Below are 26,568 nucleotides of genomic sequence, written 5' to 3' on the forward strand. Positions count from 1 at the left end.
CCGATGTTTTTTTAAGAGAAATACTTATCTGACAAATTGTCTTTAAGCGTTGCTGGAGCGAATATTTGTTATTTTCCTAACAAGAAAAAGAAAAAAATGTTATAACAAATCACTTGCAAGTCAATAAATGTAATTTATTTCCGAATTCAATATTCGTTAACTGAGTTTTCTTATTTAGTTTAATTTCCTTTCTTGTTTCTAAAACAAGAAAGCGAGGATAGTTTTTAATGATTGAATCTCACCTCTGTTAGTCTGACAGGGGGTCATCTGAGGTATTGCTAAGGTATTTGTAGGGTGAGCCCTTGTTTCCGGAGGTGAGGTCACATTGTGAAGCACTCTGTAAAGCTGAGTAATACTGTGATAATGTAAAGGGTTCCACTATGATGTTGTTGTTGACAGGAATGACTATTTTTGTCCATCAGTAACAATACTTCATCAAAGGGATTAAATTACAATCATCAAAGCGATTAAAATTACCATTGGGGTCCTGGAGGGATAATAGGAATTCTATCTGAAATAAGGTTAAGCATGATTTTACAAGACAATTGAAATAGACAGAAATAGGGTAAAAAAGCACAGCATGATATTATACACTAGAAATACAGTTTAGGTGTAACTCCAGTCATGCAACAGACAGGCATTCTCTTCCAATATTTCTGACGCATGGTTGGGAGCTCTGGCAGAGCCAGCGCTTCTCCTGCCTCTTCGCCCCAGATGCCTGCACTCAAAATTGGCCTGAAATGGCTGTGAAGGACCCCCATCTGCAACTGCCGTGGACACCGTGGCTCAACCCCTCGGCAGAACCAGGGCGCCTCCTGACTTCTCCCACATTGGCTCTTCCTCCCCAAATAAAATATTTTAAACATTTTAAACCTCCGGTTGCATTTCATTTGAAGGTACCCAATATTATAAATCTAAAATAAATAGATTTTATAACTTTTATAATATGTAGAGAAAAGTCATTGCTTACAGGAAGAAAGTAGTACATCTTTCTTAGGCTAGAAATTTAATAGCCATGGCGAAATATTGTAAGCCACATTGAGCCTGCAAATAGGTGGAAAATGTGGGATACAAATGCAATAAATAAATAAATAAACACTGCAGCTAGAATCATGTTTACTGTAGGACAACAGCTGCTGCAACACTCTCTGGATGAAATATGAGATATTAATAGAAACATGACGGCAGATAAAGGCCATATGACCCATCCAGTCTGCCCATCCTCTGTAACCCCTAATTCTTCCTGTTCCTAAGCGATCCCACCAGGGGCGTATCTGCGTGGGGCCTCAGGGGCCTGGGCCCCCGCAGATTTCGCCCTGGACCCCACTACCGCTGCCAACCCTCCCCCTCCGTTGCTCGCCTACCTTCGCTGGCGGGGGACCCCAACCCCCGCCAGCCGAGGTCCGCGTCCTCCTGCCGCTGCCGGCTGCCTTTGGTCCTTAATTCTTCCATTGAAGCTGGCGCCGACGAAAGTTTCTTTGAGTCTGACGTCGCTGCACGTTGTACGTGCAGGACGTCAGACTCAGAAATTGTTTCTGAGTCTGACGTCCTGCACGTACAACGTGCAACGTGCAGCGACGTCAGATTCAAAAGAAACTTTTTCGTCAGCGCCAGCTTCAATGGAAGAATGAAAGGACCAAAGGCAGCCGGCAGCGGCAGGAGGACGCGGACCTCGGCTGGCGGGGGTTGGGGTCCCCGCCAGCGAAGGTAGGCGAGCAACGGAGGGGGAGGGTTAGCAATGGCAGCGGCTGGGGGGAGGGGGATCGGCAATGGCGGCGGCGGCGGCGGGGGGGGGGGGCTATAATGTGCCCCCCCTCTCTGGCCCTGGCCCCCCCTACCGCCGCAGTTCAGATACGCCCCTGGATCCCACATGCTTATCCCATGCCTTTTTAAATTCTGGAACAGTCCTCGACTCCACCACCTCCACCGGGAGGCCATTCCACACCTCCACCACCCTTTCTGTGAAATAATACTTCCTTAGGTTACTCCTAAGCTATTCCCTCTTATCTTACGCCCCATCATTCCAGAGCTCTCCTTCATTTGAAAAAAGTTCTCTTCTTGTACATAAATGCCCCTGAGATATTTAAACGTTCTATCATGTCTCCTCTCTCCCTCCTCTCTTCCAGCGTATACATGTTGAGGTACCTAAGCCTGTCCTATAATTTTTGCATTCAAGACCGTTTACTAATTTCGTAGCCTCCCTCTGGACCGACTCCATCCTGTTATTTTTGTAACATTATCTTCATTGTTTATGTACTGCACAATTTCATACTATAGGGCTCAAAGCGAATTAAAAGAAAACCTGCAACGTTTTCACATTACATGGACATGTTTTCCGAAGAAGGCGTATTGGGTAATATCTGAAAAGGCAACAGGAGGGAAAAGGGATTAATGTAAAGAAAGTTGCACATGAGGTCAGAAAGGTATAGGAGTGTGTGTGTGTGTATTTTTCCTCTTTGGAAGGACACAACATCCAGAGTTATGAGGTGAAAATTATATTTGTCATAGTTCTATTCAGTATTATTTCATAATATTACTGATGAAAATTTCTTACAGATTCCAAATTTACATATCACATGCTGACTTCAGATACATACATCCATTTACACCAATAAAAACATGGCGTAAATCCCAGTGATCATTGTGCTATATAGTACCTTCCTTGGGTAGAGATTACAGTCTGAGCATAAGCATATAGATGTGCTATGTCACATATGTAATGGAGATGGCACTTGAACCTGGACCCCTCCCCCCCCCCCCAGATTTTACAGATCTGTGCTTAAGCCACAAGACTATCAGAATATTAAAATTGAACAATTATTGTGTACTGTTCAGCGTAATTCTGATGAGTTATAAGAAAATATCTGATTTGCAGGTTTTCTAGTCCTGGACAGAAGGCTGACGCACAAGAGGCAACATTAATCACCCATGAAAAAAGTCAAGACAACATGATAGGTGACAGCACAAAGGAAAAAGCTCCACTCCATCCACCTGCTGAGGCAGAAGATGATGGACATTTGCAGGAGAAACCAAAATATAAGCAGTGCCATAAGGACATCCGGACAGACCCATTTAGAGAAAGAAAAGATGTGAAGTCTGAAGGCAAGCTAGATCCTCAAGTGATCAAAGCAGGGAAACCTCAGATACTTTTTTGTAAACCGTCAGTGGAGAGGAAGGTTGTGGAAAAGCTGAGCTTGAGTGCAAGGATCTGACTCCTTCAAGCAGTACGGAAAAGGATGGTAGAAGTGAGGCCGCAGACATGGGACAAAGCTTCCAAGAGCCACCAGAGGCTACAAAAATACTGGATAATGATAGAAATGGTCTGAACCCACAATCAGAAGCCCACTCATAGATGGGATGGAGAGTGAGACAAAGCAGACTACAGGCCCCAGCACAGTATCTGAGACAGACACAGTTGTTATTGGTAAGTGTTCTGTTTACTGAAATACAGCGGCACAGGATGCTGGGCTTATACACATCCCATACTTATGGGCTGATGATCAGAAACAAATGTTGGCGCTAGAGGCTATTAGCGTCATACTAGCACCTGCGTTTGCTACCACCCCATGATCAGAGCTCCTGAGCGCATGAAACAACATTGATGCACTGTCCACGGCAAACCCTATGCCCAGCCCAGAGCTGGCGTTAGGGATTGCAGACCATTGAGGAGGAATGGGTGAGCCCTGTCTAGCATGCATTTGCATGTTAGCAGCCCCCATTCCCCCTAATATAAACCCCCTCACAGGAGCAGGAACCCCAACCCTCCCCACCCCAGCCAGCGACATGGAGGCTGGAGCCCCCCGACACAACTTCTCCAGCCCCTCCTAACCCCCCCTCACATCCCCAGAAAAGCCCTGGTGGCCCAGTGGGCTGCAAACCAAGCCCCCCCCCCAACCTGGTGGTCCAGCAGCCCTCTTCCCTTCCCCTGTACCTTTGTTGGAAGAAGGAGTAATACACTCCCAGCACCGCCTTGAAAATGGTGGCACCCTGCCCTGCCCAGTGCATCCTGGGATGCGCTGGGCAGGACTTCACACCATATAAGGGAGTCTCCCTGTTCCAGCGCTATTTTTAGAGTGTTGTTTGGAACAGCCCGGGACTTTTGATCATCTAGGCATTACACAGGGACTGCTAGCAAGGTGCAATGTTATGAAAATTCCAGACATGCATAGATATATTTGCACCTATGTCATATTAACCATTTACAAGGAACCAGTAAATTAGTGTTCCTACCAGAATAAGACTATGGTGGTTGTTCAAGAAGACTTTAGAGGGCTTGGTTAGTGCAGTAGCTGAGAACCAGCAGAAGTGGGTTCAATTCCCACTGCAGCGCCTTCTGACTATGGGGAAGTCACTTAACTATTCATTGCAGCAGGTAAAAATAAATATTTGTATAATAAATAAACTGCTTTGATTGTAACTATAGAAAAGCAGTGTAGCAAATCCCTTCTATTCATGATTTGCATACATATTTTACATACATGGATAAAATCCCCTTTTAGAAAGCTGATATTATATGTGCAAATCCATAGTATGGAAGCTTATTTGAAGAGGGTGTGGTTTGGGTATGAGATGGGTGGGGCTTGGATGGGACTAAAATTTACATGAGTAATCCCTATTTCAGAATGGGAATATATATGTATGTGGGAAAATCACACATTCGGATTTACACCTACCAAATGCAGATATAGGTTTAAAAATAGCTCCTCTCAGCCAACACTTTACAAGTGGGATTAAGGGGGCTAGCTTTCTTATTCCCCCATTGCCAATTTCCTCTTCCATATAGTACAAAAAATTAAAAGATTGCAGACTCTATAGGAAATTAGCAGCAGACACAAATGTAGCTTTGCAAAATTTTATTCTGGCATTTATATAATCCACTTAAGTATCAAGTTCAAGGCAGAGAATGATCACATATTATGAGCAGGTGCATTCTATGTCCCTAGAGGGTTCACAATCTAAGTTTTTGTACCTGCGGCAATGGAGAATTAAGTAACTTGCATAAGGTTCTGCAGTAGGAATTGAACCCAGAATAGCAGGATCAAAACCCACTGTACTAACCATTAGGCCATATAAGCGTTGGCAGTTATATGTGTAAGTCGGTTCGGTATTTGATAACTTACAAATGTAAGTTGCTGAGTTTCTTCCATTGATTTTTTTTCCACATTTATAATTGTAAAATGCCACCACATGCATGTGCACTCTTGCATGTATTTCAGAACATTCTCTACATTGGTAGAGTCTTTTCTAAAATACTACTGGAACTGTGCACGTCTCGATCTGGACATATCAGTTCTGATTTCTACATTCACCTTCTTGGGTAAAACAGTGTGGTAGCCATGTTGGTCCACTTTTAAAGGTAAGATTGTCATTGGAATGCTTTTATGTTTCACTTGTATATTTTGTTTGTCAGCTTTATTCATTTCTGACCCGAGGAAGACGGTATTGCCTTTGAAAGTTAGTAAAAAAATGTATTAAGTTAGTCCAATAAAAAAAGCCTTTTTACTTTCATTCTTTGGAAAGCCTGGTTCTCAAATCAGGGCCTGAGCTCAGAATGACAATAGGGGCAATTGGCATTGCAAGGCTTTTCTGATTATATTTTACCTTCTGTTATTCCATAAGGGGTCTCTACAGAAAATTCTAGAAAGGATTCTTGTCTGCAAACAGCAGATAAACATTCAGATAATTCTGTGCTGTAATCATTGTCCCCTAATTAACAGAGCAGGCCAAGTAATTCACATACCATAGTAAGTCTCTTTGATGAAGTCCAGCTGGAGCCTGAGGGATTTCATGAGGCTCTCTATGTGTTAGCAACATGAGATTATTCGTTTGGCAATCAGAAAAAGGTTGGCCTTGATGAACCTCTGGTCCTCTTTCAATGTGAACCAATTACTGTATTGGTTGGGGTTAACTAATCACTCTTTTTTTAATCCTTGAATTTAAAGTTCACTTCTTCATAATCTCTTTCAGAAATTCAAAAAGGTAGGACCTTGGTATTTTGCTGGACCCTACATTGACTTTTGAGAGTCAGTTTAATTCTTTGATGAAAATAATTGTTTGGAACTTGAGACAATCGAGAAGAATATGAAAATATCTTTCTCTGCATCAATTTGGGTTAGTAGTTCAAGCGCTGGCATTAAGCCAGCTCGATTATTGTAATTTGCTGTACGTTAGGTATTCTAGATTATTGCTCTGTAGACTACAGATGCTCCAAAATACGACAGCGAGATTGATTTCTCAGGCTTCAAAATGGGATAGTGTAACTCCCCTCCTTAGGCAGCTGCATTGTCTGCCTGTGTTTAAACTATGTGTGCTGGTGTTTAACATCATGTATGGGATGTCTCCTGCACCATTAATGTCAACACAGCACTATCTTTGTTTTTGTTAAGGAAAGGTCTTTGAGCGGAAAGTCAGTTAAAACTGAATTTCCTTTGATGTTTCAGGTGAAATACAAAAAGCAAATATGTTTTGTTAATTGCCTACCAGGTAGTTAGAATTTGGATTTTTTTTTTACCTAATGGGGTTAGATTAGAAACCAATTATATAAGATTTAGGAAGAAATTGAAAGCTTGTTTATTCACATCCTATTTGGGCAATTAGACTTAGAATATTCTGTATTCCGAGAAATTTGTAGGCTGTTTGTATATTGTAATTTCCCAGTCTAAGATGACTGGGTTGTTCTTACTGTGGAATACAAATATAATTGGTAATTGATCTAAAACAGGGTTTTACATTACCTAAATGATTTGTTTTCAGTCTGGCTGTTGAAACAAGCAGACTGAAACAAAATCATTTATTTAGTATTCATCTTATGCTTTTCCAATGGTCATTTAGGTGAGTTACATTCAGGTAGTCTAGGTATTTCTCTGTCCCCAGCGACCTCACAATCTAAGCTTGTACCTGAGGCACTGGTGGGTTAGTAACTTGGGAGTGCTAGGGGGATTTGAACCCTAGTCTCTCTATCTTACAGCCTGCTGCTACTAACAACCAGGCTCCTCCACCAGTCCCCTGTTTGGTGTATAACTTGGATTCTACTGGCAGTGGCGTAGCGAGGGCGGCTGACAACCCGGGGCGGGTCGCCGCTGTGCACCTCCCTGGGTGCAGCATGGCGCACCCCCCCTTGGTGCGCGCTCACCCCCGGGAGTGCATTATTACCACTGGTGCTCCGCCCCGCCGAGTGCACGTCATCGCTGGGAGCTGCGTCGGCTCCGTTGGTTCCCTGCTCTCTCTGCCCCGGAACAGGAAGTAACCTGTTCCGGGGCAGAGAGAGCAGGTAACCAGCGGCGCCGACCCCTCCCAGCGGCGTGCACCCGGGGCGGACCGCCCCCCTTCCTACACCACTGCTACTGGTAATAGGTTTTGACCTACCAACCCCAGAGAGTACACAAAGAAGTAGTAAAAGCTCAGAAAAGGGTTCTGGTGGATGGGGGAGGGAGATGCTCTAAGTCCTGACTGCCTGATCACCCTGGGAGAAACCCCTCACTTGCTCCAGCTTTAGAGAAACTCAAGTACAGTCAGGAAGATATTTTCTTTAAAGCACCTTTATTAGATGTATCCCAAAAAATAATGTACAGTGTCAAATAAAGTACTTTCAAAGTTTTTGCAAACTGAGTGGGGTAGCTTATTCATATGATGTAACCAGGCAGGAGAGGCTCCTGTCCAGTTAAATGGCTTTGGCTAGCTCTGCTGCTGTATTTAGCAGCACTTAACTGACGCAGTTAGTGCTGCGGCAATCTGGGAGCAGACTTGGCGTAGAAGAAGGACATACATAGTTAGTGGCGCTTTTCAGTTCGCTAACGGGTAAGTGCCTAGATAAAGTTAGAACAGCAAATGGCTGTTCTAACTTTATCTGCTTAGTTATCCAAGCACTGGTCTGAATATAGGCTGGCACCCAGATTACTGCCATGGCCGCACATGATCCAGATATTCACTTCTAGTGGCACCCTCATAGTACTCAGGTAGGACTGTGAGGCTGCTGCTAAGGTCAAGACAGCCATTTTGAATAGGCAGCCACAGCAGTCAGGAGTGAGTGGGGCATTGCTCCTGCCTATATGCCCTGCTAGACCACTAGGGACCATCGAGGTAGACCCGAGGGGGCCTACAGGGGTGGGATGGGGGCTTGGGTCTGCCCTGAATTTTCTTTGGGGGGCAGGGTGGAATGGAGGATCAAGATGGGGGTTCCTGTAATTCTGAAGGGTGGGACAGAAGATCAGAAGGGGAGGGTATGATGTTTGGGAGTGGGAGGAAGGATCGGAAGGGGGATCAGACCTGTCCAGAAACGCTTATGTGGGTTTTGCTGATATTCAGCCCAGTATAAGCTTCAACATCTTCCTAGCAGGAATTAGCCCTGGACATTCAGTGCCAGTGTTAGGGCTAGGCCTGTTTCAAAATCGACTAAGTTACCAAAGGTTGCCCTAAATGAACAAATGACCACTGGAGGGATTAAGGCATAAACCCCCTTATTCCCCCAGTGGTCACTGACTCCCTCCCACCCTCCAAAGCTATGAAAGAGACAGTACATAGCAGCCCTATGGCAGCTTTAGGTGTTATGGCCAGTCGTATTAGAGCAGCAAGCAGTCCCTAGAGTAACCTAGTGGTTAGTGCAATAGACTGTAGAGAAGGGGACTCAGGCCTTGTGGTGGAAAGTTATGGCCCACCAAAAACCTACTGTACCTACATATATGTGGGCACCTGCAGGCATAATGCTATTGTAGTGGTGTACAGTTGGGTAGAGTAGGTTTTTGTGGGCTATGGAGGGCTCACCATAATATAAGGGGGTAACGGTAAGATGTGTACCTGGGACCTTTTATGTGAAGTCCACGGCAGTGTCCCCTAGGGTGCCCCACTGCTCTGCTGGGATTTCTATGTGGCCAGTCTACTAAGAATACTGGACCCCCATACATCCAAATGGCTTGTTTTTGTGGATTTCTCCCTTGGAGTTTTTTTTTAATGGTCCTAAAAGATAGATTCACTGAGCACAAAAACATCTAGAAAAAGGCCATTTTTGAAACAAAAAGTAGGACATTTTTCTGTTTGAAAATGGCCATGTTTAGTACTAGATTTTTGGACATTTTTTACAAAATGTTGAAAATCGGATTTAAACGTCATATCAAATGCCCCTCTTAATTTGCAACCATTGAAACATTGCCTTGTGAAGATAGCCTAGTGGCTTGATTCAAAATAGTTCAAGCTTAGTTCTCTTAAAATATCAGGTAATATGGATAACAGAAATTCTTTTCCTTCTATGACTTCCTCTCTGAGTGGTTATGGAATTCCTCTTGTTTCTTCAGTATAAGTTTTAGGAGTTTTTCTCGACTCTGCATTGGCATTTGAATCCTAAATTGCTAAGGCTATAAAGTCTTCTTTTTGCACTGCATCAAATTAGATCATTCCTTGATCAATCCATGTTGTTTGTTCTTATCCATACCCTAATCATCAACTGAATTGGCTATTGTAATGCATGATAATAATGGGATTCCTCAGTGTACTCTTAACAGATTTCAGACCATCCAAATACTGCAGTATGATTACTCCATTATGCTAAAATGACTGACCATGTTCCTCCTTTACTCATAGTCATTGTCAGCCAGTAGCCTATAGGGTTAAACTTAAAAATACTAGTGTTGGTGTTTCAGGTTTTTTGGCCAGACAGCTGGCTTCTCTTTTAATAACCTGCTTTTTCATGAACCATTAGCAGTACTTCACTCTCAGGATGATAGATCATTGTTTATTTCCCCACTCTCTAAAACATGATTGGAGATTACCTGCCACTCAACTTTCTACATTCTGGCTCCATTGCTATGAAATTCTTAAGTGTTTGTGTATTGAATGCTCTTAGGTTAGGTTTGAATCAGGCCTTAAAACGTTTTACTTCTCTTCTGGAATTGGTGACTGAGTTGATGGGTGATTGAGATAGCTGGCGACTTTAAGAACATCAGAATAGCCATACTGGGTCAGACCAATGGTCCATCTAGCCCAGTATCCTGCTTCCAACAGTGGCCAATCCAGGTCACAAGTACCTGGAAGAAACCCAAATAGTAGCAACATTTCATGCTACCAATTCCAGGGTAAGCTGGGACTGTCTATCTCAATAGCAAACCATGGATTTTTCCTCCAGGAACTTATCTAAACCTTTTTAAACCCAGATACGTTAACTGCTGTTACCACATCCTCTGGAAACAAGTTCCAGAGCTTAACTATTCAATGAGTGAAAAAAATATTTCCTCCTATTTATATGTAACTTTATTGAGTGTCCTTTAGTCTTCAGAGTAAAAAATTCATTTTTACCTATTCTACACCACTCAGGATTTTGTAGACCTCAATCATATTCCCCCTCAGCCATCTCTTTTGAAGAGCCCTAACCTCTTTAGCCTTTTCTCAATTGAGAGGAGTTCCATCCCCTTTATCATTTTGTTGCTCTTCTTTGAACCTTTTTTAATTCCACTATATCTTTTTTGAGATATGGAGGGGCATAATCGAACAGGGCACCCAAGTTTTCCTGAGGGCGTCCTCGCAGGATGTCCCCGCGAAGGAGGCGGGGAAACCCGTATTAGCGAAACAAGATGGGCGGCCATCTTTTGTTTCGATAATACGGTCGGGGACGCCCAAATCTCAACATTTAGGTCAACCTTAGAGATGGTCATCCCTAGAGATGGTTGTCCCCGATTTTCAGCGATAATGGAAACCGAGGATGCCCATGTCAGAAATGACCAAATCCAAGCCATTTGGTCATGGGAGGAGCCAGCATTCGTAGTGCACTGGTCCCCCTGACATGCCAGGACACCAACCGGGCACCCTAGGGGGCACTGCAGTGGATTTCAGAAAAAGCTCCCAGGTGCATAGATAAACCTTGCTTTCGCTACCTCACCACGTCTCCCTCCACTAGTCCGTTCCCCTCTCTCTCCTTCCCCTCATTCCCTTTCCTCCTTTCCTGAAGTTACTATTGAGGAAACTACACTTCTCCTTTCTTCCTCAAAATGTACCACCTGTTCCTCTGATCCCATTCCCACCCACCTTCTTAATGCCATCTCTCCTGCTCTTATTCCTTTTATCTGTCACATTCTCAACCTCTCACTTTCCACTGCGACTGTCCCTGCTGCCTGTAAACATGCTGTGGTCACACCTCTCCTTAAGAAGCCTTCACTCGACCCTACTTGTCCTCTAATTACCGACCCATCTCCCTCCTTCCTTTTCTCTCCAAATTACATGAGCGTGCTGTTCACCACCGCTGCCTTGATTTTCTCCTCACATGCTATTCTTGACCCACTACAATCTGGATTTCGCCCTCTCCACTCAACCGAAACTGCGCTTACTAAAGTCTCCAATGACCTATTACTGGCTAAATCCAGAGGTCAATATTCCATCCTCATTCTTCTTGATCTTTCCGCTGCTTTTGACACTGTCGATCACAGCATACTTCTCGATACCCTGTCCTCACTTGGATTCCAGGGCTCTGTCCTTTCCTGGTTCTCTTCCTACCTCTCCCTCCGCACCTTTAGTGTTCACTCTGGTGGATCCTCTTCTACTTCTATCCCTCTGCCTGTCGGCGTACCTCAGGGTTCTGTTCTTGGTCCCCTCCTCTTTTCTATCTACACTTCTTCCCTTGGTTCATTAATCTCATCCCATGGCTTTTCCTACCATCTCTATGCTGATGACTCCCAAATCTACCTTTCTACCCACCCCTGATATCTCACCTTGCATCCAAACCAAAGTTTCAGCGTGCTTGTCTGACATTGCTGTCTGGATGTCTCAACGCCACCTGAAATTAAATATGACCAAAACCGAGCTTCTCATTTTCCCCCCCAAACCCACCTCCCCCCTCCCCCCCTTTTCTATTTCTGTTGATGGCTCTCTCATTCTCCCTGTCTCCTCAGCTTGAAACCTTGGGGTCATCTTTGACTCTTCTCTCTCCTTCTCTGCTCATATCCAGCAGATTGCCAAGACCTGTCGTTTCTTTCTTTACAACATCCGTAAAATCCGCCCCTTTCTTTCCAAGCACTCTACCAAAACCCTCATCCACACCCTTGTCACCTCTCGTTTAGACTACTGCAATCTGCTTCTTGCTGGCCTCCCACTTAGTCACCTCTCCCCTCTCCAGTCGGTTCAAAACTCTGCTGCCCGTCTCATCTTCCGCCAGGGTCGCTTTACTCATACTACCCCTCTCCTCAAGACCCTTCACTGGCTCCCTATCTGTTTTCGCATCCTGTTCAAACTTCTTCTACTAACCTATAAATGTACTTACTCTGCTGCTCCCCAGTATCTCTCCACACTCGTCCTTCCCTACACCCTTCCCGTGCACTCCGCTCCATGGATAAATCCTTCTTATCTGTTCCCTTCTCCACTACTGCCAACTCCAGACTTCGCGCCTTCTGTCTCGCTGCACCCTACGCCTGGAATAAACTTCCTGAGCCCCTACGTCTTGCCCCATCCTTGGCCACCTTTAAATCTAGACTGAAAGCCCACCTCTTTAACATTGCTTTTGACTCGTAACCACTTGTAACCACTCGCCTCCACCTACCCTCCTCTCTTCCTTCCCATTCACATTAATTGATTTGATTTGCTTACTTTATTTATTTTTTGTCTATTAGATTGTAAGCTCTTTGAGCAGGGACTGTCTTTCTTCTATGTTTGTGCAGTGCTGCGTACGCCTTGTAGCGCTATAGAAATGCTAAATAGTAGTAGTAGTAGTGCATAGCTCCCTTACCTTGTGTGCTGAGCCTCCCAAAACTCCCCAAAACCCACTCCCCACAACTGTACACCACTACCATAGTCCTTAGGGATGAAGGGGGGCACCTAGATGTGGGTACAGTGGGTTTGTGGTGGGTTTTGGAGGGCTCACATTTACCACCACAAGTTTAACAGGTGGGGGGGGGGGGGTGGGCCTTGGTCCGCCTGCCTGAAGTGCACTGCAGTACCCACTAAAACGTTTCCAGGGCCCTGCATACTGCTGTCATGGAGCTGGGTATGATATTTGAAGCTGGCATAGAGGCTGTAAAAAATTAAAAAAAATTTTTTAGGGTGGGAAGGGGTAAGTGACCACTGAGGGAGTAGGGGGAGGTCATCCCCGATTCCTTCCGGTGTTCATCTGGTCATTTAGGGCACATTTTTGTGGCTTGATCGTAAAAAAAAAGGACCAAGTAAAGTCGGCCAAATATTCGTCAGGGATGCCCTTCTTTTTTCCATTATCAGTCAAGGATGCCCATGTGTTAAGCATGCCCCAGTCCTGCCTTCACTATGCTTCCGACACGCCCCCGTGAACTTTGGTCGTCCCTGCGATAGAAAGCAGTTGAGGACGCCCAAAATCGGCTTTTGATTATGCCGATTTGGGCGACCCTGAGAGAAGGACGCCCATCTCCCGATTTGTGTCGAAAGATGGGCGCCCTTCTCTTTCGAAAGTAAGCCTGATGATGATCCAACATGGCTATGTTTTTGCAAATTCCTGCATCATAGGTCCTTGTTTTTCATATTTTTCCTCCTTTTCTCTTCCCACATCTGTTGTGTTCATTTATAAGCTGCTTTGATGCTTTGTGAACGGAAGAATATTAAGTTGTGTAATAAACATAAATATTAGTTGTTCTTATGTATTTCTCATGGCTACAAATATCGTAGATCTGGTTTTCAGGATAACCAAAATAGGAAAAGATAATTCTTAGCCATAATTTAAGCTAATGCATCTTGTGTCTACTTCTGTGAAGATTCTGTAAATGAGCCCCTGATTTGAGAACCATAACAGCACCTCCTTGTGAAGAAGGATGAATCATCTTAAGGCATTTTAACCCAGAACTGACAGAAAACAGGGAACAAAGAACAGCATGAAGTGTATTGCCTTGCAAAGCAGTGTCTTGACTAATAGATCACAAATGTGTTAAACTATTCTCTCTGCTTAGATGACAGCCCCCCTCCACCTGCTCCTTTTGCCCATCGCATAGTGAGTGTCAAACCAGCACCGGTGTCCACGTGCTATGCAATATGTCAGCATGAAGTTTTAGGAGGGTAAGTATAATTGTGATGTGTTATTGTGAATGAAGTAAAAACTTGTAATAGTGTATTGTCTCCCACTAAGCCATCTCTCTCCTTTCAATCTGTTCAAAATTCTGCTGCCGTATTCAAATCTGTGCCAAAAGCCCACCTTTTTGAGGCTACTTTTAACTCTTAACTCCTCTTCACTTGTTCAGTACCCATGTCTGTTTTATCATTCCCACCATGAGTAATTCCCGCATTTGTCCTCTTGATTAGATTGTAAGTTCTGTCGAGCAGGAACTGTCTCTTACATGTTTAGTATACAGCGCTGCATGTTTAGTAGCGCTATAGAAATGATAAATTGTAATTGTAGTGTAGTACTCCTAGCCTGTAACTTCTTAACATCATCTTATGCCGTCTCATTCTGGAGTTTATTTATAATGATACTTCTCAGCTGGTAGCTTTTTTGATGAACAAATAGTTATTACATTTATGAATATCTTTTATAGGTGGAAATTGGATGGGGGGGGGGGGTGGCAAGTGGAATTAATACCCTATTATTGTAATTGATCACACTCTGCTGTCTTAGGTCATCCTTTGTAATGTGGTATATAAGTACATAAGTATTGCCATACTGGGACAGACGGAAGTTCCATCAAGCCCAGCATTCTGTTTCTAACAGTGGCCAATCCAGGTCACAAATACGGTTTATCCCAGAAATAAGCAGTGGATTTCCCTTAGTCCATTTTAATAATGGTCTATGGACTTTTCCTTTAGGAAGCTGGTCAAACCTTTTTTAAACCCCGCTAAGCTAACTGCCTTTACCTCAGTCTCTGGCAACAAATTTCAGAGTTTAATTACATGTTGAGTGAAGAAAAATTTTCTCTGATTCGTTTTAAATTTACTATTTTGTAGCTTCATTGAATGCCCCCTAGTTCTAGTATTTTTGGAAAGAATAAACAGACGCTTCACGTCTACATTTTCTACTCCACTCCCCTCATTATTTTATAGACTATCATATCTTCCCTCAGCCGTCTTTTCTCCAAGCTGAAGATTCCTAGCCGCATTAGCCTTTCCTCATAGGGAAGTCATCCCATCCCCTTTATTATTTTTGTTGCCCTTCTCTGCACCTTTTCTAATTCCACTAGATCTTTTTTGATCTGCGGTGACCAGAATTGAACACAATATTCGAGGTAATTGGTAAAGTTGCTCTATTTTCTTTACATTATTTATAATGTATAAGTCATTTTTACTAAATATATATATATTTTTTTCCCTTTGTAATATTTTAAAAACTTTAATAAAAATAAAGTTACCCCCAGATGTGTATGTTATTAAAATGGTTGACATACTTGTGTATATTCTGAAATATCAACATACATGTGTATGTGCTGGCAGGTTGAGCCTATTGATAGTTCAGAAGTTGATGCTTGTAAAATGGATGCTCCCGCCACATGTAACTGGACAGGTACGTACAACATGTCCATGCCTGCATGTGTTTTAGAACAGGCTTAATGGTGGCAGATCCTATTCTTAAACACTAGCAGAACTTGACATGCACTGAACTGGACATCTCAGTTCAGATTTGGATGTTACTACTACTACTACTACTATTTATCATTTCTATAGCGCTACAAGGCATACGCAGCGCTGTACACCATACACACAAAAAAGACAGTCCCTGCTCAAAGAGCTTACAATCTAGTTAAGACAGGTAAACCGACAGAACAATTAAGGGGAAGGGAATAAAAAGGTGAGGTTAAAGGACAGGGCAGGATGTTGTATCTGAAATATGCATTCAACTTGTTATAAATTATAAGTTTCTGTTTCCCCTCCTCCCATCCCATCCAGCTCACTCTTTACTATCCAGAGGCAGTTTCTTCAGTCCAAACTCAACGCAAGCTGGTAGTGGCAGCTGAAGTAATCTTCCATCTGGACCCAGCTGTTTACCTTTCTGGCTGCTGGTGGAACTCCTTTCTCAGGCTTTTGCACAGGTGCCAGGAGCCAAATTTATGTGCATGGGTGTTTTCCACCTTGCATAACATGTATATGTATTATATTAAAATGATTTCTTGGTAAGGGCCTTCCTTGTGCCTCTGTTGGACTGAACTCATTTTAGACTGGCACCTGTTTCTTTCTACCCATCCCTCGCCCTTTACATTTCTTGTTTGTCAACCAGTAGAGCAAGCCTTGGAGAAAGAAATAAACACAAGTGTTGGAGAACAGGTGCAGCTTCACTGATATAACAGCAGAGCAGAGCAGGACATGGCGTGCAAGAATCCTTTCCCCATATTCTCAATCACTATTTCATAACATGCAGTGGAAAATTCAGGAGAGTCCACATGAAGTGGACATGCTCACAGAGTAATTAACTAGTATTGTGTCTCCTCCACATGTGCATATTGCATTTGGGAATAATTTGTGTGGGCCTGAAACATCTTTACTGATACTTTCCATGAACCTGCTACAAAAGGGCAATCAGAGCATACAGTTACAGCTGCTCAGCATGTCACTATGAATGCAATAATACAAATGGGGAGGAAAAACAAGATGGCGTTCTGAGGAGAACGCTGCAAGGTGGCTCGCTACCTGATTACCTTCATTGTTGAAACTCTTTTCCTGTGACTATGCCAAAAAGGAGGGGTAAACATCATGTTGTACCCGCAACACCTGTGACACCATCGGGGCCAATGGACCGCTTTGCCGTGCATGGAAGTTTTTCGGAACCAGGCCTCACTGCTGGAGGGAGCAGTGGGAGGTGTCCTGCTCCCCCTGCTATCGACCAAGAAGCACTCCCTCCAGCGGGGCCGGATTACAGCATGGAGCCGTTGGATGTCAGTACCGGAGGAGGAATACTGGAGAGAGCCAATGTTTTGGCAGACTCCAGAGCAGTAGAGGAGCAGCGGCCTTCGGGTGAAACTCTGGCTGAATCCACTGCACCCAGAAAGTCCTTTTTGCCTGTAAAACCAACCACTATAACTTTAGACTCAATTTGGGAAGCTCTTGTGAGCTTAGAACCTTCCTTCTCACAAAAATTGCAACTGGTGACTCAAAATACAAAATTGCCTTTGGAAAAGATTCCAGTCTTGGAAACAAGAATATTAACTATTGAGAAAATAATTGAAACGAATAATGAGAGTATAAAATCTCTTCAACAAACTCAGTCCAACTTGATCAAGGAAAATATGTTGTTACATTATAAAAATGAAAACTTAGAAAATCAACTAAGGGCTAAAACTCTAAGGTTGATTAATTTTCCTAAAGTCATATCTATTGCTCCTTTAATAACTTTTAAGAAATGTCTATCAGAGGTATTGAAGATCCCGGAGCAGGCCTATCCGCCAGTCTCTAAGATATACTATATTCCACCATATAAAAAGGATAAAAAAGAAAATATTAATCAAGCTGAACAAGGAGCAGAAGTCTCATTTGATATGTTGAATCTTACACAATAATTCAAGATGATGACAAGGGTATTATACCAGCAACTCTAATAGTGACTTTTGTATTGGAACCAGATCGCGATTGGATTTTGAGACAATTTTTTCATCATAGGGATGAACTTTTTATGAACTATAAGATTAGAATATTTCCTGATATTGCAAGAGCAACTCAAAAGAGGCGTCAGGTGTTCCTAAAACTTTGCCCTCGGGTTATTCAGTTGGTTGGTTTATTTTGGCTTAATTTCCCCTGTAAATGTGTACTGAAAGTTAATTCAGCTAAATATATTTTCTATGATCCTACTCATTTAAGTTCTCTTATAGATTCAAGGGTTGCGTCTAACCTGTAATGTTAACATCTACTCCATAATATTTATTAGGCACTTAAGTTCTTCTTATTATTTCCTTGCTGTATTAGTGGAGAGCATATTTCTTGGATTGTACCTTGGCTTTTCTTTCTCCAATGTTGTGGACTTGAGATTAGAGGGGGCAATAACATATATCCTATAATTTGAATATTGTATAATTTGTGTGATTTGAATTTATGTTTCCTAACCCCTCTATTTTTACAAATCAAGAGTTTTTCTTGAAAAGTTGTGAATATTTACAAAAATAAAATAAAAAAGAAGTAATACAAATGGGGCTTAATATTTTAATGTAAGCACAGAACAGCTGATTGGAAATATGACATTAATCCTTCATAAGCTGAGGATAAGAAGCGATTCATGCCACTGGCCTGCTAATTCTATTCCCATTGTACCTGGCTATTTTAATCAGCAATATGAAACAAGTATCTCATTCACTAACAAATTGTCCTGAAAGTCTCTTGCTCAGATATGTAATTTATGTCTTATGTGTACCAACAGGGGGCGTTTCGGTCAAGTTCACAAGTGTACCGAGGTATCCTCTGGCCTGAGTCTGGCAGCCAAAAAAAAGGTGAAGGGCGCAAAGGACAGGGTAAGCATTCCATACTTGAAATCTGGTCCTTGCAGACACTCAGCCAGTGCTTAACACAATAAATATGCTTTTTACTTTTGCACCATACCCGCACATTGAAACCTACGTACAATAGGAGCAATACATATTTCTGTCAACAAGATGACTTATGTTGGCAGATTTCTTTTCTACATCAGCACTATAAATCTTAAATTCTGGCATAATCTGGGAATGCTTTAAGACTCTATCACATACAGAGGGAGATTTTATGGAAAGTTGCCTATGTGTGAAGGACAAAAAAGCACTTATCTGCAGCCTACATGCTTTCATAAAATACTATCATAAGTCTTGTTGAAATAGTGCTTAGATTGAGGTCACTGATATTTATGTCTGCTCAAGAGCAGGCCTAAATGTTAGTGTAAAATATGCATGAATGTGCATAGCTTAGAAAATATGCCTGTAAATTTCTACTGTAGCCACACTCTGTCCAAACATCTCCCTTGAACATACCTGCTCTAATGCTGCGTCCACATACATATCTAAATAAATCTACGTAAACTAAATAATAAATAATTTCACCTCATATACTTTTCTGCATGAATTCATTTTATGAGAGGCATCTTTTATATGCATAAATCCAGCATTTTACACATGAAAACATTTTATAAAATTACATCCACAGGGTCTAAGAAGTCTTCACACACTTGTACATTTTTCACAAGTTTGTTGTCTAAAAAATACAGTTCAAAAATGTTAAAGGAGGAGCTTGTTTCACTGATCTACACAGCATACTCTATACTTTCAATGTGAAATAATTAAAAGAAAAAATATATACTGTACTTCAAATTCATCATCACTCTTTACATATTTATTATTAAATATATATTATTTTTTCAAAAACTCATATAAAGCATTTAAAAACATTATTCTCATGCTCATCACTGTGTAAACTCATCAAGGAACTACCTTAATCCTTACAATTGTGAATAAGTTATCAATACTAATGTTAAGTTCTACTACGAATTCATCATTGTAGCAGTGTGGAATTCATACTGTCAGAATTCAGGTAAGTATGGAAAGTCTCTATGAAGAAGTTAAAGATAGCTGATCAGTTTTATAGAAAGATTCAGTTATCTCCCCAGCTGTAAATAACTTCCTCTGAATAACTGATGTTCACTAAAGCCATGGCAAGGCTGTAGATTCAGCCTAAAATTCAGATTTGTCTGACTAATTCTTATGCCCTGTATACATTAAGTACAGATCTGAAGTATTAGAAGGCCCTTTTACTAAAGTGTGTTAAGCACTTACCCCTAAGTTCTATATATGCTGCTCCAAATTGTGCATGCAAATCAGGGCACGTGCCCAATTTGCATGCACAATTTAATTGGACAGCGAGTGAATTAGTGCCAATAATTGGACACTAACAATCAATTATTGGTGCTAACTGGCATCAATTAGAATTTATGCACACATATTTGTATTGGTATTCTATAAAGATGTATGCATAAATTTTTAAGTGTGGATCCCAAAAGTGGGCTTGACCATGAGAGAGATATGGGCAGCCTAGGGACATTCCTAGAATTTGTGTGCAATGTTACAGAATATGGACGATCCATGCCTAATTGAGGTGTGAGGATTTAAACCAGGTTTCAATTGATATAAATCCTCATGCCCAAAATTGGGTGCCGATCCTGGCTCTTTGTTCTATTCTATAAACAGCGCCCAACTCGGAGCACCGTTTATAGAATTGGGCTTGGTGCTAATTTTTTTTGGTGCCCAAATTTGGGTGCTATTTACAGAATCTAGTCCTTAAAGCTCAGTTAAATGTGCAGAAACAGGATACCATGTGGTAGTTTGCCTCTTTCTATGCATTAAACTTTTGGCATGATCCCACAGAATAGATCCAGTGGCTTTCTCGGGTCTACATGGCTAATAATGGTTTACGGACTTTTCCTCCGAGAACTGGTCTAAACCCTTTTAAAATCCAGCTATGCTACTGTAACTTCTTTCACCTTATACTCCTGCAACAAATTCCATAGTTTAACTGTATGGTGAGTGAAAAATATTTTGAAAGGGTAATTGGCCATTCACTTTTAACTCATTGTTTACATCTATTTGTACTCGATGAATTGCCTTTGTTAACAAGATAAAATATAGCTGCATACCTACCACATTCTCTTCAGGTACCACTGATCCGTTAACCCAGAAACACACTAAATAATTGAAAAAAAAAAATCTTTTAAAGTTTGTTATCAAAGGCTCAGCTCTTATATACAGAGGAAGGCTATTCCACAGGAACTGAGCCAGGAAATAAAAGTAACTTTTTCTTGTAACTTCATGATATGTTTGTCTAGGTTTAGGTAAGATAAGTCTGTGATCATTGAGTGAGCATAGACAACGTGCCAGATTGTAAGCAATAGTCAATGATGCCAAGTAATCATTTTTATAGACCTCTATCATGTCTCCCCTTAGCCTTCTCTTCCTTAAGCTGGTAAGCCCTAATCTGTTTGGGGTCCTTTTACAAAGGCACACTGAAAAGTGGCTTGCGGTAGTGTAGGCGCGGGTTTTGGGCACGTACAGAATCATTTTTCAGCGAGCCTGTAAAAGAGGCCTCTTATTTTTTTTCCCTGAAAATGAACATGCAGCAAAATCAATATTTTCATAGATCTAGCGGTAAAGAATTTGGGCGATAATGATCTACGCACTTCAGATGCCACTTGGCGCGTGCCTGCTATGCGTGTCCAAAAACAAAAATATTTTTCGGATGCGCATATAGGATGCATGCCAAAAATGAAATTACCGCACAAGCCATGTAGTTGTCGGGCGGTAAGTCCGTTTTGGCATGCATTGGGAGCACATGGGCGTCTATGCGGCTTAGTAAAAGGAGCCCTTTATCCTTTCATCATACAGGAGCTATTTCATCCCCTTTATCATTTTGGTCCCCTTCACTGGCAGGGCTGGCGAGAGACAAAGCAATGCCCAGGTCCCACTCGTGCCTCCTCCAACTTTGGGCCACCGCCTCCACCACCTTACCTTTCTCAGTCTGTCGCAAGGAGGTTGGATGAAACCTCCATGGTCTGTTGTCTCCTGCTCCTGTTTGCCGGTCCTGGATGACTGTATTAATATGATAACCCAGGTAATCCAGGTCCCGGCACGTAGGAGCAGCAGGAGAGAGACAGACGCTCTTGGCAGCCCTGTTTTACTGGGTCTTTTCTAGTTCTGCTATTTTTTTTTTAATTTTCAATGTATTACATTCCAAGTCAGGAAACAGGAATTGGGATAACATATTTGAAATAATTATTGAAAGTACAATGAAAGCTTCCAGAAGTCCACATCATGAGAAGAAAGTTAAATATCCACATAATCAACAAACTATAAAAGAAATACAAGGGTTTACACCTCTCAAAAATCTAATACATCCCTATACATATTAGCAGTCCCATTAACCTCTACCTCCCAAAAAGTAATGCTAAAATCACTTTTTCCTATCCATAAGAAATCTTTCCAGGTAAGCAGGGTCCAGAAACGTGTACACATTTCAGCAACCACTTACAGGGAAACCTTCAAGAAGAAAAAAAAAAACCAAAAAAAAGTGTCCTCTAAAATCAACATCTGTGTCTTCATTTTTAGAGAAGATTTTCTCTGCGGTTGAGCAGAACACCTGCCCCCTCTGACCACAAAATGCTGCGTCTTCTTGAAATAATTTCAAAACCAAGATTTTTCCTTCTGTTCTGGTCACGGCCCACCAAATATTTGCCAAGGAAATATCTTGAACCAAAACAGTATCCTGCTGCAAACCCTCAGTAGATGTTGGCATAGAAACAGGCTTAGGTAATCATGGGGAAACCAGTAAGGAGGATTTACTCACAGGTGCATCAGCTGTTGAGTCAATGACCCCAGAAAAGTAGTAATTTACAGAGCACAGTCTGAGGCCTGAAAATGGAAGTAATAGGATGAGACCTGCAGCCAGAACTGAGGGAAACCCATTCAGTAGAGAAGCAGAATGAAGGCTGCTCACATCAACATTGGTTTTAACACACTCACATATTTATCGGGTAAGCTATTCTATAAAAACATAAGGATGCATATGTTACCTTTATAAAATATCTCTCAAAAACTAACACTGAGCAAATCACTGAAACTCATTTATGTGATGCTATATATACTGAAAAAAATGTTTGGACCTTCATATACAGCGTAAAACGTAGTAAAATGAATTATACAAAATATGATTATGGTATAATGATTGGTTCAAAAATCATTATAAACGACATATTGTTTCCAGTAATTAAAATCTTCAATCTTTAATTTCAAACATACAAAACATTTGTCCATGTGTAGTACAGCAAAATATACAAAAAATCACCACTTGTTTTTCTTCCAAAATTATTACAATTCATTCACAAAAGGTCTTCAATCTTTTCATTATTCCCATACATTTCGACTTCTAGATTTTACATATACCAACATGTTTCGAGAAGAGGCCAATCAAAATCAGGTTGTTTAGTTTCAGCCAAAACCAAACCTGGCCCTGCCCCAGCCTGGCCCCAAATGGGAACAGGTCCACTCCCTCCCCCTTGAAGAGAAGGAGCCCCTCCCCGAATAGAAAAGTCCTCCCTCCATTTCTTCAGAAGAGAAGGAGCCTGTCCACCCCTTGAACCGCCCTCTTCCAGACCCACCCATATACCCCTCTAGGCCTACCATATCTTTGGTGGTGTAGTGGCTAGCCGGGGCAGCAGTAATCCCTAGTCACTCTTGCCCATGCTGAGTCCTTGAGTCCAATGGCAGTCTTGCAAGACTACTGCTGGCGATCACGGTAGCCATTTTCAGATTGGAGCTGGCATGGGTAGGAGTGACTGATCATTCTTAGACATGCCAGCTTCAGTCTCAAAATGGCTGCCATGACCTCCAGCAGTAGTCTCAGAAGACAGCTGCTGGGATCACTCCTGGCTTCCCTGACTAGCTACTACACCACTAACAAAACAATAGGCCTGGGGAGAGAGGAAACTCCTTCTGTTCAGGGGTGGGAGAAGGGAGGAAGGGCTGCATAGCACAGATTCGGTTTCAGATGAAAACGCACCAGCATTTTTGGCTGAAACTGAAACAAGGCCGAATACCAATTTTGGACTGGTTTCAGTGCTGAAGCCAAAACCAAAACTGAAATTTGATCAGTCTCTAGTTTTGAGTATGACAGTGCTCTGCTTCAGGACAGTTGAAGATAGTGGTTCAACCAATTTCACATTTTGTCTCATGTGATAAAGAAAGATGGCATCTCAATGTTCTTCTTATATCAACACAATGGCAAGTTTTCACCAATCATTGCAGAGTATACAAACCAAGTCCAAAATATCATCCCCCTCATTCTACAACTTGGTGCCTACTATTTGCACCTTGTGGGCAGGTAGTTTATAGAATGCTAGCACTTATGAGCTTCAGAGGTGCCAATAATTGGCATTTATGCAGTGCAATGCTATAAAGTAAACACCAAAATCATTTAGAGCATAACTGCAAGGGAGTATACACATGAGCAAAGCACGGATGTACCATGAGTGTGCTGACAAGTGACACATGCAAATTGTAGAAGACTAGCAGTTAGGCACATTGCATGGTGCATTTAGGTATGCCAACTTACACTAACCATTGACTTGGCAAAACTGGGCGTGCCTAAATTTAGGCACTCAAATGTGGCTTTGCGTTAGTATTTGATAATAGCTAAAATGCTCCTAAGTGCCATTATAGAATTGGTGTTAAGTCCCAATGTGGTGCCAAATTATAGAAGTACCCTGTCCTCCATATGTAATATCAAAGATAGCAAATTGATCTCCGAATTTTGTCAATGAGGGGTCATTTTACTAACTTGCAGTAAAAGGGAGCCTGCACTAGCATCAGCTTGTGTTTTTGAAACGTGCTGAGGCCCCCCCCCCTTTACCGTAGCGGATAAAAAGGCTGTCTTTTTTCCCCAAAAAGAAATGGCCATACAGTACGTGAACCACTTACCATATGGCCATTTCAGAGGGAGCACTTACCACCACCCATTGAGGTGGCAGTAAGGGCTCCTGTGCTAATCCGGCAGTAACCGGGCAGTGCATAGTGCTGCATGATGCCAGCGGGTAAGCACAGGTGCTATAAAAAGAACATATTTTTGTAGCACCGGAAATGGCATGCGCTGGGTGTGGGAACTATAGTCAGGCTCCTGTGGTAGGCCTGCAGCAAGCCAGTTGCCGCACGCAAACTCTTTAGTAAAAGGGCCCTTGAGTTTGCACAGATTGTAGGGTAAATATCCAGTGTTCCCTATTTCTTCCGACTTCATCCATATCTAAATTTGACAACATGATCAATCATATTCATTGGAAATCAGTGAATTTGTGCAAACAATCCACAAAACGTTGCACTAATCTACTATGATGTTCCACAGGGACAAATAATGATATAAATTACAAAGGAGGAATCACACGTGGAGGGGCATAAACGAACGGGGCGCCCAAGTTTTCCTGAGGGCGTCCTCGGGAAGGGGGTGGGGAAACCCGTATTATCGAAACAAGATGGGCGTCCATCTTTTGTTTTGATAATACGGTCGGGGATGCCCAAATCTTAACATTTAGGTCGACCTTAGAGATGGTCGTCCTCGGTTTTCAACGTTAATGGAAACCGAGAACGCCCATCTCAGAAACGACCAAATCCAAGCCATTTGGTCGTGGGAGGAGCCAGCATTCGTAGTACACTGGTCCCCCTGACATGCCAAGACACCAGCCGGGCACCCTAGGGGGCACTGCAGTGGACTTCAGAAATTGCACCCTTACCTTGTGCGCTGAGCCCCCCAAACCCCTCCCAAAACCCATTACCCACAACTGTACAACAACTACCATAGCCCTAAGGGGTGAAGGGGACACCTAGATGTGGATACAGTGGATTTGTGGTGGGTTTTGAAGGGCTCACATTTACCACCACAAGTGTAACAGGTAGGGGGGATGGGCCTGGGTCCGCCTGCCTGAAGTGCACTGCAGTACCCACTAAAACTGCTCCAGGGACCTGCATACTGCTGTGATGGAGCTGGGTATGACATTTGAGGCTGGCATAGAGGCTGGCAAAAATATTTTTAAAGTTTTTTTTTTTTAGGGTGGGAGGTGGTTAGTGACCACTGGAGGAGTAAGGGGAGGTCATCCCCGATTCCCTCCAGTGGTCATCTGGTCAGTTTGGGCACCTTTTTGAGGCTTGGTCACAAGAAAAAATGGACCAAGTAAAGTCGGCCAAGTGTTTGTCAGGGACGCCCTTCTTTTTTCCATTATTGGCCGAGGACGCCCATGTGTTAAACACACCCCAGTCCCGCCTTCGCTACGCTTCTGACACGCCCCCGGGAACTTTGGTTGTCCCTGCGATGGAAAGCAGTTGGGGACGCCCAAAATTGGCTTTCGATTATGCCGATTTGGGCGACCCTGGGAGAAGGACGCCCATCTTCCAATTTGTGTCGAAAGATGGGCTTCCTTCTCTTTCGAAAATAAGCCTGATAGTGTTATGATAAGCTGATAATCTTCTACTATCCTTAGGATAAATCCAGCTAAAACCAAAAATAGTTTGAGATTATTAAGAGCATTGGGAGCAAGAGAAAGACCTATGGGGGCAATTTCATAAGTGGATAGCTCGTTTTAGGCATCTTGTTGTTGCGTGGTGAGAGCCTATTCTATAATGGCATCTGGGCACCCAGATTCCATTATAGAATACTAGCATAACCCAGCATCAGTGTTCCATATATTTTTCCTCCCACAGTTACATCAGTCATAGGCCTGGCGTAACTGCAGGAACCTAAATGTGGGAAGGACAAGGGTAATTTACAGTATTCTATAAGCTGCATGCATAAATGGCAACACCACTCATGTCCCTCCCATGCTCCATCAGTGTAAACACCCACCTTGTATTTACACAGTATGCCACTTACATGCACCCTTTCAGAATAGCGCTCAGTTGCTTTGTTGCCACTTATATGTGTATGTGTACACTTATCCCCAAAACTGCTGGCATTCTGTGCAAGTGGCATGTAAATGCGGGTGCCCTGTTATATAATTGCCCTTATAATTTAGAGTTATTAAGATGTCATAAAAGGTGGGCTTTTACCACACCTTGATGTACCGTGGAAGTCACCAACCTGCAGTATCTCAGTACCACAGGTTGTTGACTGTCATGGCAAGGGAACAGCACTACTTGTGATCCATCTTGTAAGCAGCATTATTGTGCCACCTGT

At 42.5% G+C, this 26,568-nt stretch overlaps 1 protein-coding gene across 1 annotated transcript in view; it reads left to right on the plus strand.

The window, feature by feature from the left end:
* MYLK3 (myosin light chain kinase 3) overlaps positions 1–26,568 on the plus strand; it is a 179,619-nt gene that overhangs the window by 38,048 nt on the left and 115,003 nt on the right. The window contains 5 exon segments of the mRNA XM_030205054.1: positions 2,876–3,186; positions 3,189–3,338; positions 3,341–3,424; positions 13,884–13,989; positions 18,263–18,353. Coding sequence (XP_030060914.1) covers positions 2,876–3,186; positions 3,189–3,338; positions 3,341–3,424; positions 13,884–13,989; positions 18,263–18,353 — 742 coding nt within the window.

The sequence above is a fragment of the Microcaecilia unicolor genome, chromosome 5, assembly GCF_901765095.1.
Source record: "Microcaecilia unicolor chromosome 5, aMicUni1.1, whole genome shotgun sequence".
NCBI classification, from domain to species: Eukaryota; Metazoa; Chordata; class Amphibia; order Gymnophiona; family Siphonopidae; genus Microcaecilia; species Microcaecilia unicolor.